Source organism: Pocillopora damicornis, chromosome 3 (genome assembly GCF_964200805.1).
Source record: "Pocillopora damicornis chromosome 3, jaPocDami1.2, whole genome shotgun sequence".
Taxonomy (NCBI): Eukaryota; Metazoa; Cnidaria; class Anthozoa; order Scleractinia; family Pocilloporidae; genus Pocillopora; species Pocillopora damicornis.
Window position 1 is genome coordinate 30210086 of NC_142672.1, and position 17761 is coordinate 30227846.

General features: G+C 36.9%; 2 protein-coding genes and 2 pseudogenes across 3 annotated transcripts in view; all 4 read right to left on the reverse strand.

Moving 5' to 3' along the window:
• Positions 1-4714, reverse strand: part of LOC113672267 (octopamine receptor beta-1R) — a 165633-nt gene extending 160919 nt beyond the window's left edge. Inside the window, exon 1 of the mRNA XM_089201317.1 lies at positions 4596-4714. The gene's annotated coding sequence lies outside the window, so the exon portion shown is untranslated. The remainder of the gene's footprint in view (positions 1-4595) is intronic.
• Positions 1-4730, reverse strand: part of LOC149049293 (melatonin receptor type 1A-like) — a 5326-nt gene extending 596 nt beyond the window's left edge. Inside the window, exons 1-4 of one of the 2 annotated variants that reach the window (XM_089201315.1) lie at positions 4596-4730; positions 2111-3083; positions 959-1033; positions 1-296 (exon numbers count right to left, since the gene is read on the reverse strand). The exon at positions 1-296 is cut by the window's left edge and continues 596 nt beyond it. In XM_089201315.1, coding sequence (XP_089057441.1) covers positions 999-1033; positions 2111-3074 — 999 coding nt within the window. In that variant the 5' untranslated portion in view covers positions 3075-3083; positions 4596-4730 and the 3' untranslated portion in view covers positions 1-296; positions 959-998. Of the gene's footprint in view, positions 409-958; positions 1034-2110; positions 3084-4595 lie in introns of both variants that reach the window. The other variant, XM_089201314.1, reaches the window with a different exon arrangement.
• Positions 4731-10485: 5755 nt separating this feature from the next.
• LOC149049294 (melatonin receptor type 1B-B-like) lies at positions 10486-11769 on the reverse strand (annotated as a pseudogene).
• A 440-nt stretch (positions 11770-12209) lies between these two features.
• On the reverse strand, positions 12210-13793 carry LOC113672266 (octopamine receptor beta-1R-like; annotated as a pseudogene).
• Positions 13794-17761: the final 3968 nt, after the last annotated feature.

Sequence of the window (17761 nt, forward strand, 5' to 3'; positions counted from 1 at the left end):
TCCTTCAATAAAAGAGTGAACAGTCTGTTAATTGGTGTAGCCCATAACCAATAACCACAACAATAAATTAATAATTAATCAATCAGCTGTGTAGACTGATTTCTCCCACTATTAGTGTCACTGTTACTAAACATCAAAGTAACTTGGTTTCGTGGTCTACTCATCCGCCAGACTAGCTTCGAATCCAAAGTCTCTAAGTCTCCTTCCAAATCTTACGCACGTGTTGTTGTGAGCCGTCCGCTGAATAAGAGGAATACGGGAGTTTCAATGAAATCGGATTGTAGCTGGTTTGCATGCTGCAAGTAACATTAATCAATTCATTCTTGGGTCTAAAGTCTTTTTGGCCTTTTGCAAATCCATCGCACGAGTTAGTCTGAGTCGTCCGCAAGCAGCAGTATGGTGTAGCTGCTAGAGGGGACAATTAACAATCAGATATTGGGAGTTAAAGGGCTAAACGGATACCCGACGTTAGGCCAGGAACTTACATGGTATATTTCATTTATTCATGCAAAACATTAATTTATCGATTGCTCCCTGTGGTGATATACATGCAATTAAGGAGCCTAGGTATCTAATTGATAAAGGCATTCTGAAAGCTCCTTCTAAGCTGTTGCCTCATGCGATGTCGTCCTTTGTTTAACCCAAGCAAAGGTTTTCATTATTCGTCGATCAATTTTTCATACATGTAACAGCTCAAATGTACACGTTATTCGTACGCTGTAAGCTAAACTGCACGCAATATTTATTACACCATTAAAAATTTCTTCTATCTATCTGCTTTTTAACTTTTTTTTACGGCCGATTTACACAAGAAAGAGCTACACCATACTTTCTGAGAAGCGGAAATCTGGAGTCTCATTTTGACTCGCCAAAGATGGAGTAGAAAAAGGCAAGCACAGCCACCGAACTATTAATAATGCAATAAGTAACGCTATTTAGAGCAAAAAACATCACTTACCCTATGGAGTTGTATTCTTAAGTTAGCGGGGTGGTCTGTTCTAGGATCTCCAAGTCTTATAATACTTAAAGTACCCTATAAATCAATCACAAAGCTCTTCGTTAACTCCCTTAATTATCAGCCAATATGATCAGAGTGTCACAAATGTGTCATTCGTCTCAGCATAATAATTTTGACTTATATAATTAAAAACTTTGTCTCATTGCCCACTTTTAAAACTTCAATAAAAACAATTATAGTTTTTCCTTTCAGAGGGATCTCCTTTATCGACAATGGAACAAGACCAGGCACGATACTCATCAGCTCAATAGCCTCGTTCTAATTTTCTTTTTTAACAGTTGTCACGCATCCCCCTAGTAGGTCTTCGACAAAATTTTACTCCTCAAAGTAAACAGAAATCTTGTTATTCATGTCTGATAAGTTACTTGAAAGTCTCTCCATCGCTAAAAACAGTTCTAGTAGTGACAATTTTGTTCACTCCAGGATTGTTTCCACTCATTGTATCCTGCGCATGAAAAGGTGCCACGAATGCTTCAGTCATCTCAGCGTAAGTTAAAACATGGCTGATTTTGGCTTGTACAATTAAAAATGTCGTCACTTTGGCCACTTTAAAACTTTAAAAACAAACAATTACAATTAATCTTATCAGAGTGATCACTCTTTTTGGCAGTTGATCAAGACCAGTATACAAATACTCGCCAGCTCAATATCCTTGTTCTAATTACCTTCCAATAGTTAGTACGCCTTTCCTAAGTAGGTCGTCGAACTACTTTTATTTGACACAATCGACATAAAACTTGTAATTCCAGTCTAGTAAGTTAGTTGAAAGTCCCACCACCTCTTCAAAAAGGTTTGATAAACTAGTGACCATTTTGTTAATTCCAGGACTTTTTTTTGGTGATAAACTGGGCCGTCTCACTTGATTCCTGGTGAAAAACGTCCTATATACTGCTAAGATTGGAATGCCGTACTGGCCATTAAAAAATATATCAAATGAATAAATCTAGAACATTCATCAAAATTTATTGAAACGACAAACAATAAAAAGGATAAAAAAAAAACAGCAATTAGAATAAATTCCTCTTGACCTTTATAAAGGATCTTAGTCTGGAAAAATCCAGAAGACTTAATAGTTCCCTTCTTATTCTTCACCTTCATCGACTTCGTTGTCAGCAATTCTTGCCTTTCGACAGTAGCAAGACAGCAGTTTGCGAAATTCCCTTCGGAACTCACCATTTGTGAAAGCGTAAATAAAAGGATTTACTGAAGCACTCAAATAAAAGCAAAACATTGATAGCATGGCTGCAATTCTTGGGCTAGTTTCGGGAGAAAAACGAAACCAGAGAACAAGTGCCCACATTGGTATCCAGCAACACAAAAATCCCACGGCCACGAACAATAACACTCGACGAATGTTTGTTTCTTTCACTGAGCTTCTCGCTACACCATTTTCACTTCTGTTCTGTAGCGATGATACCACATTCTGTTGATGCTCGTGGGTTTTAAGATATATCTTATAATAACTGAAAATACCGATAAACAACGGTAAAATAAAAAGTAGTCCCACAGTGATACAGTAATGAACGATTAGACTTTCACTAGTTGGGAAATCAAAAGCGCACACTGCGTAGCTTTGGACAAATTTAATCTGTAACCAATTTGTGAATCGTGCAATGATCAGATAAAGTGCAAAGGTAAGCCACAAGCAAATCAACCACATCTTAGATTTGCGAGTCGAAAACATCTTATTGTAATGGTTTGTCTTCACAATTTTCATGTAAAGGTTAAACGCCGTCAAGCCAAGGGTTGCTGGGGTAACGTTAAAGGTGAACACATCAACAAAACCTTGAATCTGGCATACAGCTTCGCCGAAGACCCATTTTCCAATGATCAGTGTTGTAGAAGCTAACGGCATATCTACTGTTGCACACAGCAAATCGCTAACTGCTATGGCAATGATGTACAGGTTGAAAGTTGATCGCAAGTTTGGGTTTCTATATGTTGCTATACAAACAAGACTGTTTCCAATGATGCTTGTGATACTCAATGCAAAACAAACACTTGCCTCAGTTATGACAACAGGTAAGCTTCGGCTTGGTAACTCTAGGTTTGGCATCTTTTCTCCCTAAAAGTTTAATTAATAATTAAAAATTTGAGAACGTATGAATAAATAAATAGATTGAGTAAATCGATGGACATGTAATACAATAGCTAAACTGGTGGCTGCAGCCGCAATAAGAAATTTCATTGGGTCATTTTCATAGAAACCTGGTTAAAATTTCAAAAAATTTAACTCGGTAAAAGGTCGGTTAAGATGAAATAAAGGGAATTTCTTTCGAACGGCGGCACTGAACTAGGTTATGAAGTGGGTGAACTTGACATCATGGGAAACCAAAAAAATGCAGAATTCGAGGGCCACGATATTATTTTCTCGCTTCTTACTTTCTTTTTGATTCCTTTCTCTGCACTCATGTTCTACGTTAACTTCTTGGTTACCGTTAACGCAGCTTCTGTTCGATGAAAAGCCGACAAAAGCTATTGATTTATTAGAAATAACTCGCTTTACTTGTCAAGTGCGGCCGCGAGCAAGGAAAATAACAATCCTTTTTTTCACTACCTAAGTCCATAGCAAGCTCCTTCACCGCTCTCAGGTTTTCGCGAAGCGGCGACGGATTTTTTTTCTTTTCATTATCTATTCTTCTATTCATCGTTTTGCACATTTTATTTCAAACCGGTACGTGATCCACTAGACTTATAACAAATACGACAGAAGAGTTGTTTAAAGACTCGAACAAAAATCATTATGGTCCTTAATTTCATCGCACAGAGACTTGATGAAACTCGGAAACAGCTAGAGGGTTTTGATGAAAATAAGCAGATTTAAGGAGGTGATTACGAATTTAATAATCAGTTCGCTGGAATTGGTTTCATTCTTCGTAACGCTTGTGCTCTTTAGATTGCACCGTATATACTGTGTTATCTAAGCTATTGTAACGAACTGGTGAAATCACTGTAACCTACTTTGGGCGGAGTGCGTTTGTTTGACGAAGGCGAGATAAACTAGAAAAGTTCTATTTTTTTATTGTTACGGACCTTAAATGCACATTTACAATCGAGTATATAGCTTCAGGTCGGTCGTATGTATGATATGAATCACTTACTATTTTCCCTGGAAAATTTACTCGCCTGCTGAAGTGTTGCCGTCTCGTCGATTCATCGTTCTATCTTGGCGACAAAATGCAAAGATATATCTCCAATAATCGACGATATCTCGGAGGAATGAACCACGATATTCGGCGATAATCGATTGCATTATTTTTCATACTACTTTAATATCATAAAATACAATGTCGAATATGACAATGTAATTTTGAACTAATTCTTGCTATTTAAAGGTTAGACACTTATATAACCGAAGGTATTCGAGGTAAAAAATCTGAAATAAATTTCGTCAAATTAATGAGTCAGTCAGTCTTGTAGTATACGCATCCTAATACCATCTCAATATTTGAAAATTAAGGGTTCTACAAAAAGAACTTGCACTACGCCAGATATGAAAAACAATTTCAAACAAACCCTCTTTAGATGTGGCCAAAAATATGTAGAGACGTAATAATAAATCTTCACCTTATCTCACCTTATTTTACACAGCATACTTTGAGGTGTCTTAATATTTTTTTTAATGGTAACACCCAGTGTCCGCAAAAGCGTTCCAAAGCCAGTCGACAAATTTAGAGAGAGTGCTGAATGATTCATTATCATTATCTTAAAAAGTGACAGCTGACAAAGAAGGCTGGTTGCAATAATTTTCAATCACGCAACTACCAGCGGATGTTTGTTTCTCTTGGATAGCGGCCAGATTGCATCCGTGTCACCTCCACCTGTGATTATTTAAATATTTTCTGGGCCTATACATTGTATGACAGCACGCTTCCGCAAAGATGACTGAGAAAATTGATAATTTAATTTATCTATAACGGGAGTCTCAACCAACCCATTCGAGGGAAGATTTTTTTCGCCTCCAATTTCCCACCGGTGAAAGATTTGTCCGTAACGTAGGGTGCTTGGTAAAGTTATAAACGTGCAGTTCAACTCATTCTGGTAAAACTCACCATACGTTTCACATTTTTTCCTGAAAAAGTTTCTCAAAATTATCAGCATAAAAACGGGAGTTACTTTTTGTTTTTTATTTCCTAACATGAAATTCTTGCGATTAAGAAATGATGAGTATCCCAAACTTTCGCCTCAAAGTATTGGTTTCAAGAGAACGAAAGATACAACTTGACCGAAATCAACTCAGTAATTTGGAGTTGACGATGATTTTGTTTAGCTTCCAAGATCTAAACCTATAATCGAAAGTTTTTTTTTCCCAAGTTTGATTATTTTTAGCCTTGGGTGTTAATTCCTATGAACCTTTTCGAAAGTCCTCATTTGAGCAGCGACCATGAAATCATCTCACGTTAAAGTAAATGAAATACTTAGTCGACGGTAAAATAGCTCAGTAGCAGTTTAATTCTCTACAAAGCTGGTGTTGTTGTTTTCTTCCTTGACAATGTGCAGGGATAATCAAAGATTAGAGTAAACTTTACACAATCCGAAAAAGACAAATTTCTTTAAACATTCTTTGAACGGGAGTTTGTAGAATAGAAAATGTTGCTGTGCTGTTAAATTTTACATAAATCCCTACGGTTTACGAAATAAATCGTTAATTTCGAAAATTTACTCAAGGAAACTATACAATACTGCATTTCTTGTGACTTCCCTCAGCAATTTTTATTAGTGGTGTCATCCAATTATTAAAATATGCAATTGGGCTTGACTCGATAAATGTAAAACGAAAATGATCTGCAAATGCAATGCAAGCTATAATAATTTATTATTATATAAATAGATGAAAAATGTGAGCTTTTGGTTTGGAAGTGGGGCTCATGTTTGCTGTTATTATTATTTTTCTCATCTCCTCAAAGTTACATTCTTGGCAAATAAACAGACCCAAAAAACTAGCAACTCATCTTTATACATTTATACACTTATTCATCAGTCACAAAGGAGAAAAATCATGGACATTTCTGGGAAGCATGGAAAGAAAAGTGACGAACAAGCTAAACAGCTGTAAGTTTTACCAAATGCATGAAGCCATTTTCTTAAAATGAATTTAGAGAACAAAAAGAAACAAAACAGAGCAATGGAACAAACATAAAAAGTCTGTATAGAAAGATGAACATCTAGTGCTGACGGTACGGAATAGATCGAAAAAGCAACAACGACAACAGCAATAAAAAAATCCACTTAAACCTTAGCAAATAGGATGATATTTCAGACAGCTGGAAAGCCAACTACACTTCGACGTTTTTTCGCCTGTCCAGTAACCTGTCGCCCTTGTCACCAGCTGAAATGGCTTTGTTTGATGCATTCCGTGCCCTTTCATTGCGGCAACGGAGAAGTTTTCGAAATTCCCTTCTGAACTCGCCATTTGTGAAAGTATAAATAAGGGGATTTACTGAAGCACTCAGATAAGACAAAAAGACGTCAATCAGTTGCACAACTCTAGGACAGGTTTCTGGGGAAAAACGCATCCAGAGTGCAAGTGCCCACATTGGTATCCAGCAACACAAAAAGCCAGCGGCCACGAAGACTCGACTAACGCTTATATCCCTCACTGAGCTGTCGTTCATTCTACTGCTTGGCGAGTTCTGAAGCGTTAAAACTGTGTTCTGTTTATGCTCATGGATTGTGAAAAATATCTCGTAATAACTGAAAATACCGACAGACAACGGTAAAACAAAAAGCAATCTAATAGTGATGCAATAATGAATTATTCGGCTTTCACTTGTTGGGTAAGCAAATGAGCACAATGCAAAGCTTTGATTAAATTCTATTCTGATCCAATTTGTGACTCGGACAATCAATAGGTAAAGAGCAAAGGAGAGCCACAAGCAACTCAGCCATCTTACATCTGCATGGCGAAAAAATCTTATTGTAGTGGTTCGTCTTCACAATTTTCATGTACGGTTAAACGCTGTCAAACCAAGGGTTGCCGGGGTAACATAATTGGCAAATACACCAACTGAGCCTTGAATTTGTCATAAGGTGTCGCCAAAGTCCCATCTTCCGATGATCAGCGTTGTAAACGTTAAAGGCTGCACACAACAGATCGCTGACTGCCAATGCAATGATGTACAGGTTGGTGGTTGATCGCAGGTTTGGGTTTCTGTATGCTGCTATACAAACTAGACTGTTTCCAGTGATGCTTATGACATACAGTACCATACACACACTTGCCTCAGTTATGATAACAAGTAAGCCTCGACTTGGTAAGTCTAAGTTTGACATCGTGTCTACCGAATCAATCGATCAAATCAAATCAATTATTTAGAGATGATAGATATATATATATATATATATATATATATATATATATATATATATATATATATATATATATAGGAAGTCTGCAAGTCGATTTTCGCGTGGAACAGTGCTCAATACGTTGAAGCAGAGCAGAATAAATATTATGAGAGGAAAAAACGACGCAACTACATATCCCGACAAGCCTGTTTCGTGAATCGCTTCACTCTTCAGGGGTTTAAACCCCTGAAGAGTGAAGCGATTCACGAAACAGGCTTGTCGGGATATGTAGTTGCGTCGTTTTTTCCTCTCATAATATATATATATATATATATATATATATATATATACATACATACATACATACATACATACATACATACATACATACATACATACATATATATATATATATATATATATATATATATATATGAATAGATAAATATGCAAATTTATGAATAAATACATAGACAGATTTTTCAGTAATATACAGGTAATAAAATTAAGCACCCAGTGGATACACGAGTCGATGGTGTTCTTTGTTTCATCCATCCGTAAAATGTTCTATTCTCAGTTAAATACATATTATTTCTTACCAGGTTGTTAAGATTTTGACTAATTTATTGCTTTCAGTTAAGGCCCATGCAGGAATTCTAACTGAACACGTGAAATTAAAGCCTTATACGCTAGCGTAGAAGGAGAAGGAGTGATTGAGTGATAGATGCGAGGAGTGAATTTGAGTCCTAACAACTACTTGGAAATTTGCTTTCAGCCGTTTTCTCAAATGAATAATTGTAACAACTTGCATGTATAATGCCACTATGAATGATGGGAATGTTCACGGACGGACTCACGGGCACGATAACAAGGCGTCTACGTTGCCTTGGGCATCATAGACTCAAAAAGAAGAAGACTGGTAGAAGAAGTTGCTAGCTCACCTTCATTGTTATCAGTGTTCGGAGTCTTTCTAAATTCATAATTATTTACTTCAATGAAATACATAAGCTGTAGGCGCCACGTTACCTCACTATTTTTGTTTTCTTTTTGTTTTCTTTTTTTTTTAACTTCTCAAAGATTGTTATCATCCCTCACAAAGGGGTTTTAAAATGATCCTTCTTCCTTTTTTAAAATTAGTATTTACGCACACGCGCGTGGAAACATAAAGGGTGCGTGGGTTTCCTAAACGAACAAAACTCAAAACAGTTACCTTTTGGACTTTTTGACTCCTCGTCCTCAAGCAAGGCATTTGCAGCGCAAAACCAATTGTTTATAACCTATGAACTGCCGAACGAGGATCGTCTTCTGAATAATTTATGTTCCAACACGGAATAGACACCTGTCATATTTTTTTGTGATAGATGACAGGAATAGTAACTGGTCTCAATGACTGAGGGTGCCAAGGGGCTGAATGCCTTTCAAAACCTTGACCACCTTTATACAGATATTGCTATTTCTACTGATTGATTGATTTTACAAGTGATGTCAAAACTTTGCCAAGCGCCTCTTTTAATTCATTTACAAGGACGATGGGATTAATGGGACTCATTGAAGCACTTAGATTAAAAAAAGAAGGAAAAAATGAAAACAACAAGCATTGCTACTCATAGACAGGTTTCCGGGAAAAGTGCGTCCAAAGGACAAGTGCCTACCTTCGTATCCAATAGCACAAAATCCCAGCAGCTACGAACAACAACACTCGACTAAAGTTTATTCCCTCATTGAGGTGCCGTTCATTCTATTGTTCATGAATTGTGCATGAATTCGAATCCACCAACGCTTAATTCAACTTTTTCCAGGCGTATGTCTTATTCGTCATTACTATTCAAAAAGGAATCGAAAATTAAAATGACGAAAACAATTGAGTGATATGAGGATGCTTTTTTGGAGTTTCACCTCACTGCAGGAAAAAAAGCTGTATCCGCTTCCACTTTCGCATTGTTTAAAGACTCAAGTCGATGATCACCAAAATATCTGACGTGCAGCCGAGCTTACCCGTCTCGCCATGAGTTTTAATTTATATTTGAAGAACTTCACCAAAATGGGGATGAAGAAAAGAAATATATCAATAATTTCAAATCAAGGAACTGATAGCACTGAATTATTTAAAGAGTATTTTGATCTTTTAAGAATTTTTCTAAAAGTCTTTTTACAAGAGGACAAAAGCCCCACGGTGACTGCAATCAAAAATGCTTCGCAATTTCATTTAATTTGAGTTCGTAACTGTGTACGTCCTCTTTTTCTCTCGTAATCCGGCTGATTTTAGAAACTTTGTAAGTTAATTACTATGTTTTTCAAAATGTAAATAAAAAAATATAGGTAAACAATTCTGTACTAGATTTTAATTCAATGAGACAAGAAAACAAAAGAAAAAAAAACAAATGGACATCAGACGCTGCACGAGATCTGCCGACTTCGAGTGCGCGCATACGTTTCTCTGTATGCTAAGCAAAAATATGCGAAAGAATACAGAAAATTGCAATGGGACTAGCTGGCTGATCAACTTTAAACCCGAATGACGAGTCGTTTGCTAAATTAAGGGGAACGTGGTGGTGTCTCTGAGCCCGCAATGCAGCCACTTAGGCATTCTAAGAGTAACTTTATTCCGATCAATCTCGCTTTAGAGTAACTGTTATTACGGCTCTGTGTAAATTTAGCGCGCGCGTTATGCTGAGTCATAATAATAATAATAAATTTAATACTTATATAGTGCAAAATTCATCATAAGTATATGATCTAATGCGCTTTATAATAAATTTAAAAATATCTAAAGAAACCGCAGAGAATATGATAGTTAGTTTATAAAATGAAAACAAATTATATGTAACAATAACTTAAAAAGCGATTAAAAAAAAATCTATATAGTACACAGTCTAAAAATGTTCACACAATTAACAGTATCCTTGTTTAAAAAGATACGTTCTCAGTTGTTTCTAAAAAATATTTACACTACTTACAGCTCCTAGACTTTCCGGAGAGTTCCATAAAAATGGGGCAGCTACCGAGAAAAGCTGTCCCCAGTGGTCTTTGCAGATCTAATTGCCGGGCGAGCTAATAAATTACTAAAAAATTTGATCTTAAATTATAATTACAATCGCCTTTGCATAATATTTCCAAACCTTCCTGTACAACCTTCTTGACGTCGCTCATGAGTGCCTTGAAACAGCTACACAACACAGGCCAGTAGGGAAATATTTAATTATTTATATTTGGTTCAATTATTGTCAGGCCAATTACCATGAAATTTGTGCTCAATATTAAAAATATTACGTTTACATATAAATTAACCATTAAGCGTTTAGTAATTCTATAATGTAAACAAACAAACACACACCCACACACACAATTCAAAACAAAACAAAGAGACCGAACCACGAAATCAGCAAGAAATAGAAACAATAAAATAAAAATTCCATCTAGCTTTCAAAAGATGAAATTGCTCTGACACGAGTCTGCGAGACATAAAAATTCGCTTAATGTTTTTCCCATTCCACGCAATCGTTTTTAGTTACCGATTGGCACCATTCTTACCCTTTCACGGCAGCAACAGAGCAATTTTCGAAATTCCTTCCGGAACACGCCATTGGTGAAAGCGTAAATAGTGGGATTAACTGAAGCACTAAGAAAAAGATAAAAATTTTAACCAAAGCTGCAATTCTTGGGCAGGTTTCAGGGGAAAAACGAAACCAGAGGACTATTGCCCACATTGGTATCCAGGAACACAAAAATCCCACGGCCACGATGAACAGCATTCGAATAAGATTGGTTTCTCTCACTGAATTATTTAATGCACCATCGTTAGTTCTGTTTTGTAACGAACTGACTACATTCTGTTGATGCTCATTGGTTTTGAGAAATATGTTATAGTAACTAAAAGTACCGATACAGAACGGGACAACAAAAAGCAAACCGAAGGTGAGACAGTAATGAACGATTTGACTTTCATCACTTGGATAAGAAAAGGCGCACAATGCAAAGCTTTGAACGAAATTAATTGTGATCCAATTTGTAACTCGGACAATCAGCAGATAAAGTGCAAGGAAAAGCCATAAGCAACTCAGCCATATCTTAGATCTTCGGGGTGAAAAAATCTTATTGTAGTGGTTTGTCTTCACAATTTTCACGTAACGGTTAAACGCTGTCAAACTAAGGGTGGCTGGAGTCACGTAATAGGCGAATTCAGCAACAAAGCCTTGAATTTGGCATAACGCGTTGCCAAAGTCCCATTTTCCAACGATCAGCGTTGAAGAAGTTAGAGGCATTTCGATGGTTGCAACTAGCAGGTCACTGACTGCTAAGGCAATGATGTACAGGTTGGTAGTGGATCGCAGGTTAAGGTTTCTGAACGCTGCTATACAAACCAGACTGTTTGCAATGAGGCTCTTAATATTGAAAGCAACCCATATGCTTGCCTCAATTATAACAACAGCTAAGCTTCGACTTGGTAGCTCTAGGTTTGACATCTTGTCTGCCTGAAAAAGCATAATGAATGACTAAATGAATAAACAACTGATTTTCTTTCCAATACTTCAGGCTGTCTAAAAAAACTCAATCTTTTTTTACAATTACGGACTTCAAATCAAGCATGCGTTTTCAGGTCGGTCATAATGTATGTTTGAGGCGCGTCACCTACCAATCTTTCATACCAGTTTCCAGTCGGGCATAAAATTAAAATCAACAAAAATATATTATTTGAACGCATCTCCATTGTTGCATTTAAGGGTAGAAGACAACGTTATATGCAAATTTATTATGAGTTTAGAAAAAATCTTATGTTCGAGTATCGCAAATAATTTACTGAGTATATCATATGCATCAGAAAAAGAAACTCAGGGTAAGGTATTCTGCTTTAGTGGCTGGCTGTTCACAAACGGAAAGTCGAACAAAATTCATTTCTAATTAAATTTAACTAACCAATTAGGACAAAAGCTTTGACGTTTAAATAGAAAATTCTGAAGAAGCAAAAGGAACGATATTTGCTTGCCATCAGATTATTCAATTTGGTATTTAAATTGGGTTCCTCGTATTTTCATCGCAGGAATGGTAAAATCTATTCAATTCGTACTCGCAACCCATCCAAAATTTAGAAGTGAACTGATGTCATCCTCTCAGCATTTGGCAAGGAGACATCACCATAAATTTATGATTGATTGGTACGAGCAACACAGCTTTCGACATCTAAGAAGCTTGCTTTAACAAACAATAACTAAAGTAGAAAAAAAAGAATGGAATAACTTTTCCGTCCTGTTTTTAAAAGATGATGTTTCACCAACACAAATTCATGAGACTTAAAAAGTCTGCTTCTTGTTCCTCTCGTTCGACGAGATCGTTACCAGTAAACGCAGCAGCTTTCTTTGGCACAATTCTTGACCTTTCACGGTGGCAACAGAGCAGTTTGCGAAATTCCCTTCGAAATTCGCTATTTGTGAAAGCGTAAATAATAGGATTGATTGAAGCACTCAAATAAAATAAAAAAGTGACAAGCAATGCTGCAATTCTTGAGCTGGTTTCAGGGGAAAAACGAAACCAGAGGACAAATACCCACATTGGTATCCAGAAACACAAAAATCCCGCTGCCACAAGGACCAACATTCGAGTAAGCTTTACTTCTCTCACTTAGTTGGTTACTGAACCATTTTCACTCCCGTTCTGTAGCGATGAGAATACACTATGCTGATGCTCACTGGTTTTGGGAAATATCTTATAACAACTGAAAATGCCGACAAACAACGGTAAAACAAAAAGTAATCCGAAAGTGGTGCAATAATGAACTATTTGACTTTCACTGGTTGAGAAAGCAAAGACGCACACTGCGTAGCTTTGCACAAATTCAATTCGTAACCAATTTGTGACTCGGACAATGAGCAAGTAAAATGCAAGGGAAAGCCACAAGCAACTCAACCATATCTTAGATCTTTGGGAAGAAAAAATCTTTTTGTAATGGCTTGTCTTTACAATTTTCACGTAGCGGTTAAACGCTGTCAAACCAAGGGTCGCTGGGGTAACATAATAGGTAAATTCAGTAACTGAGCCTTGAAATTGGCATAAGGCGTCGCCAAAGACCCATCTTCCGATGATCAGCGTGGCAGAAGCTAACGGCATCTCTACTATTCCACACAGCAGATCGCTTACCGCTTAATCAATGATATACAGGTTGGTGGTTGATCGCAGGTTTGAGTTTCTGTATGTTGCCACACAAACTCGACTGTTTCCAATGATGCTTGTGATGCTCAATGCAATACAAACACTTGCCTCGGTTATGACAACAAGTAAGCTTCGGCTTGGTGACTCTAGGTTTGACATCTTTTCTACCAAAAAGTTTGATCAATAATTTACAATTTAAGAACGTGAATAAATAAATCGATTGAATAAATCGATGGACAAATAATACGATAGCTAAACTGGTGGCTGCAGCCGCAATAAGATAGTTAATTGAGTTATTTTTTAGAAACCTGGTTAAAATTTCAAAAAATTTAACCCGGTAAAAGGTTGGTAAAGATGAAATAAAGGGGCTTTATTTTTAAAAGGCGGAACTGAACTGGGTTATGAAGTGGGAGAGCGTGACATCATAGGGAAACCAAAAAAAAAATGCAGACTTCGAGGGCCACGATGTTATTTTCTTCCTTCTTTCTTTCTTTTCGACTTCTTTCTCTGCAATCACGGATTAGATGATCTTCCTTCCGATTCGTTCTACGTTAACTTCTTGGTTACCGTTAACGCAGATTCCGTTCGATAAAAAGCCGAAAAAAGCGATTGATTTATTAGAAATAACCCGGTTTACTTGTCAAGTGCGGCCGCGGCCAAGGAAAATAACAATCTTTTTTTTAACTACCTAATTCCCTGGCAAGCTCCTTCACCGCTATCAGGTTTTCGCGAAGCGGCAACGGATTTTTTTTCTTTTCGTTGTTTATTCTTCTATTCATCGTTTTTGCACATTTTATTTCAAACTGGTACGTGATCCACTAGAGTTATTATAAAATACGACAAAAGGGCTGTTTAAAGACTCGAACAAAAATCCTTATGGCCGTTAATTTTATTGGACAGAGACTTAATGAAACTCGGAAACAGCTAGAGGGTTTTGATAAAAATAAGCAGAATTAAGGAAGTGAAAACAAATTTAATAATCATTTCGCTGGAACTGGTTTCATTATTCGTAACGCTTGTGCTCTTTAGACTACATATACTTCGTTATCTAAGCTATTGTGATGAACTGGTGAAATCACTGTAACCTTCTTTGGGCAAAGTGCTTTTGATTGACGAAGGCGAGATGAACTAGAAAAGTTCAATTTATTTTTTATTGTTACGGACCTTTAATGCACATTTGCAATCGAGTATATAGCTTCAGGTCGGTCGTAGGTATGATATGAATCACTTACTGTTTTCCCAGAAAAATTTACTTGCCTGCTGAAGCGTTGTCGTCTCGTCGATTTATCGTTCTCTCTTGGTGACAAAATGCAAAGATATATCTCCAGTAATCGGCGATATCTTGGAGGAATGAACCACGATATTCGGCGATAATTGATTGCATTATTTTTTATACTACTGTAATATCATATAATACTATTGTCGAAATATGACCATCTAATTTAATTTTGAACTAATTCTTGCTATTTAAAGGTTAGACACTTCTATAACCGAAGGTATTCGCGGTAACAATTGAAATAAATTTAAGTTAAATTAATGAGTCAGTCAGTATTGTAGTATACGCATCCTAATACGATCTTAATATTTGAAAATTAAGGGTTCTACAAAAAGAACCTGTGCCACGCCAGATATGAAAAACAATTAAAAAAACCCTCTTCAGGTGTGGTCAAAAATATGTAGAGACGTAATAATAAAACTTTAACTTATCTTACCTAAGTTACGCAGTATATTTTGAGGTGTTTTAATATTTTTTTTTAATGGTAACACCCAGTGTCCGCAAAAGCGTCCCAAAGCCAGTCGAGAATTTTAGAGGGAGTGCTGAATGATTCAATATTATTATCTTAAAAAGTGACAGGTGAGAAAGAAGGCTGGTTGCAATAATTCTCAATCACGCAACTACCAGCGGATGTTTGTTTCTCTTGGAAAGCGGCCAAATTCCATTTGTGTCATCTCCATCAGTCCACTAGTGATTATATCAATATTTTCCGGGCCTATCTATTCTTGGTTTTCACGTGACGTCACAGCATATGCAAATTAGGCGTCCGCCATGTTGGTGTCGCAGAAGTATATTAGCATATGTCAAAATGCAGTGTTTTGGTGCGTGATTCTTTACAATATGTCGCGTTGGTGTCGCAGAAGCATATTAGCATATGTCAAAATGCAGTGTTTTGGTGCGTGATTCTTTGCAATATGTCGCGTGATTTGGACAAAATTTCTGAAAACATCAAAAGGGAAGAAAAAAGGAAGATATTTGCAATATAATTTTAAGCGACTATGTAAAAAGACTAAAGTCGCATGTTAAACAAAAATATTTAGAAAAAATATCACCCGTGGGGATCAATCCCGCTACATTGATCGACGCAAAGTTAGATCCACAATGTTTACCACCCATAGAAGCAACAGATTTTTTTGTTTTATTTGGTTATCGATACGAGTTATTATACAGAGAAACAGTTCAAAGCTTTCAAAAGCTTGGAGGCCTACAACCAGATGGTTTCGTATGGCTGATCAGGCACGCTTCCGCAAAGATGAGAAAATTGATAATTTAATTTATGTACAACGGGAGTCTCAACTAACCTATTAGTGTGAAGATTTTTTCGCCTCCAATTTCCCACTGTTAAAAGATTTTTCAGTAGCGTAGGGTGCTTGGTAAAGTTATAAACGTGCAGTTGAACTTATTCAGGTAGAACTCACCATACGTTTCACATTTTGTCCAGGAATAACAGGGTAAGATTCTGCCCGAAAAAGTTTCTCCAAATTATCAACAAAAAAAACGGGAGTTCCTTTTTTGGTATCCCAAACTTTTCGCCTTAAAGAATTGATCACAAGAGAACGAAAGGTACAACTTGACTGAAATCAACTGAGTAATTTGGAGTGCACGATAATTTTGTTTAGCTTCCAAGATCTAAACCTATAATCGAAAGTTTTTTTTTTTCCAAGTTTGATTATTTTTTAGCCTCGGGTGTTAATTCCTATGAACCTTTTAGAAAGCTCTCATTTGAGTAGCGACCATGAAATCATCTCACGTTAAAGTAAGTGAAATACTTAGTTGACGGTAAAACAGCTCAGTAGCAGTTTAATTCTCTAGAGAGCTCGTGTTGTTGTTTTCTTCCTTGACAGTGTGCCGGGATAATCAAAGATAAGAGAAAACTTTATGCAATCCGAAAAAAAAACAGATTTCTGATAAGATTCTTTGAACGGGAGTTTGTAGAAAAAGAAAATGTTGCTGCACTGTTAAATTTTACATAAATCCCTACGGTTTACGAAATAGATCGTTAATTTCGAAAATTGACTCAAGTAAACTATACAATACTGCATGTCTTGTGACATCCCTCAGCAATTTTTATTAGTGGTGTCATCTAATTATTAAAACAGGCAATTGGGCTTGACTCGATACGTATACAAAATATTTTTAAAAGTAAAGTTATTTTCAATACAAATCTATTATGGCAACTCCCAATTCTCTTCAGTGGTATTTTTAATCAAGCGTACTTGGCATGGAAAAAACAACTGTTTGCTTTACACAGACAGACACCTTTATTTAATTCAAGGCTCAGACGGTCGTTTCAGTTGCTTGAAGACTATTGTTTCCCGCTTGTCTCTCTCAAGCTAAACTAGTGAACACAATACTTTCGATCAATCCATCAGTAGAAGCCCTGTTTCCCGCTCGTCTCCACTGAGCTAAATTGGTAAAAAACAATACCCCAGTCGATGCATCAGCAGGAGCCCTGTTTCCCGCTAGTCTCTCCCGAGCTAAATTAGTAAAACACAGCACCCCCAATCAATCCATCAGTAGGAGCCCTTTTTTCCGCTTGTTTCCCTCGAGCTAAATTAATAAAACACAATGCCCCCCTATCGATGCACCAGTAGGAGCCCTGTTTCCCGCTTGTCTCTCCCAAGCTAAATTGGTAAAACACAACACCCTCAATCGATGCATCAATAGGAGCCCTGTTTCCCACTTGTCTCTCTTGAGCTAAATTAGTAAAACACAGTACCCCCAATTAATCCATCAGTAGGAGCCCTGAAGACTAATAGGAAGATCTTCCTTCCGGAACACGCCATTAGTGAAAGCGTAAATAAATATATGTTATTTGCCGGCTGGGAGGCCCGTATGGTGAAAAACTGTGACCGAGGTCTTAAAAATACTGCCCGAGGCCGTAGGCCGAGGGCAGCATTTTCAAGACCTCGGTCATAGTTTTTCACCATACGGACCGACCCTTAGCCGGTAAATAACATATTTATTGTTTTTAAACTTGACGAAATTCTTTCCGAAAGAACCCGAATGACCTATGGCCGTAAATACGGCAAGAT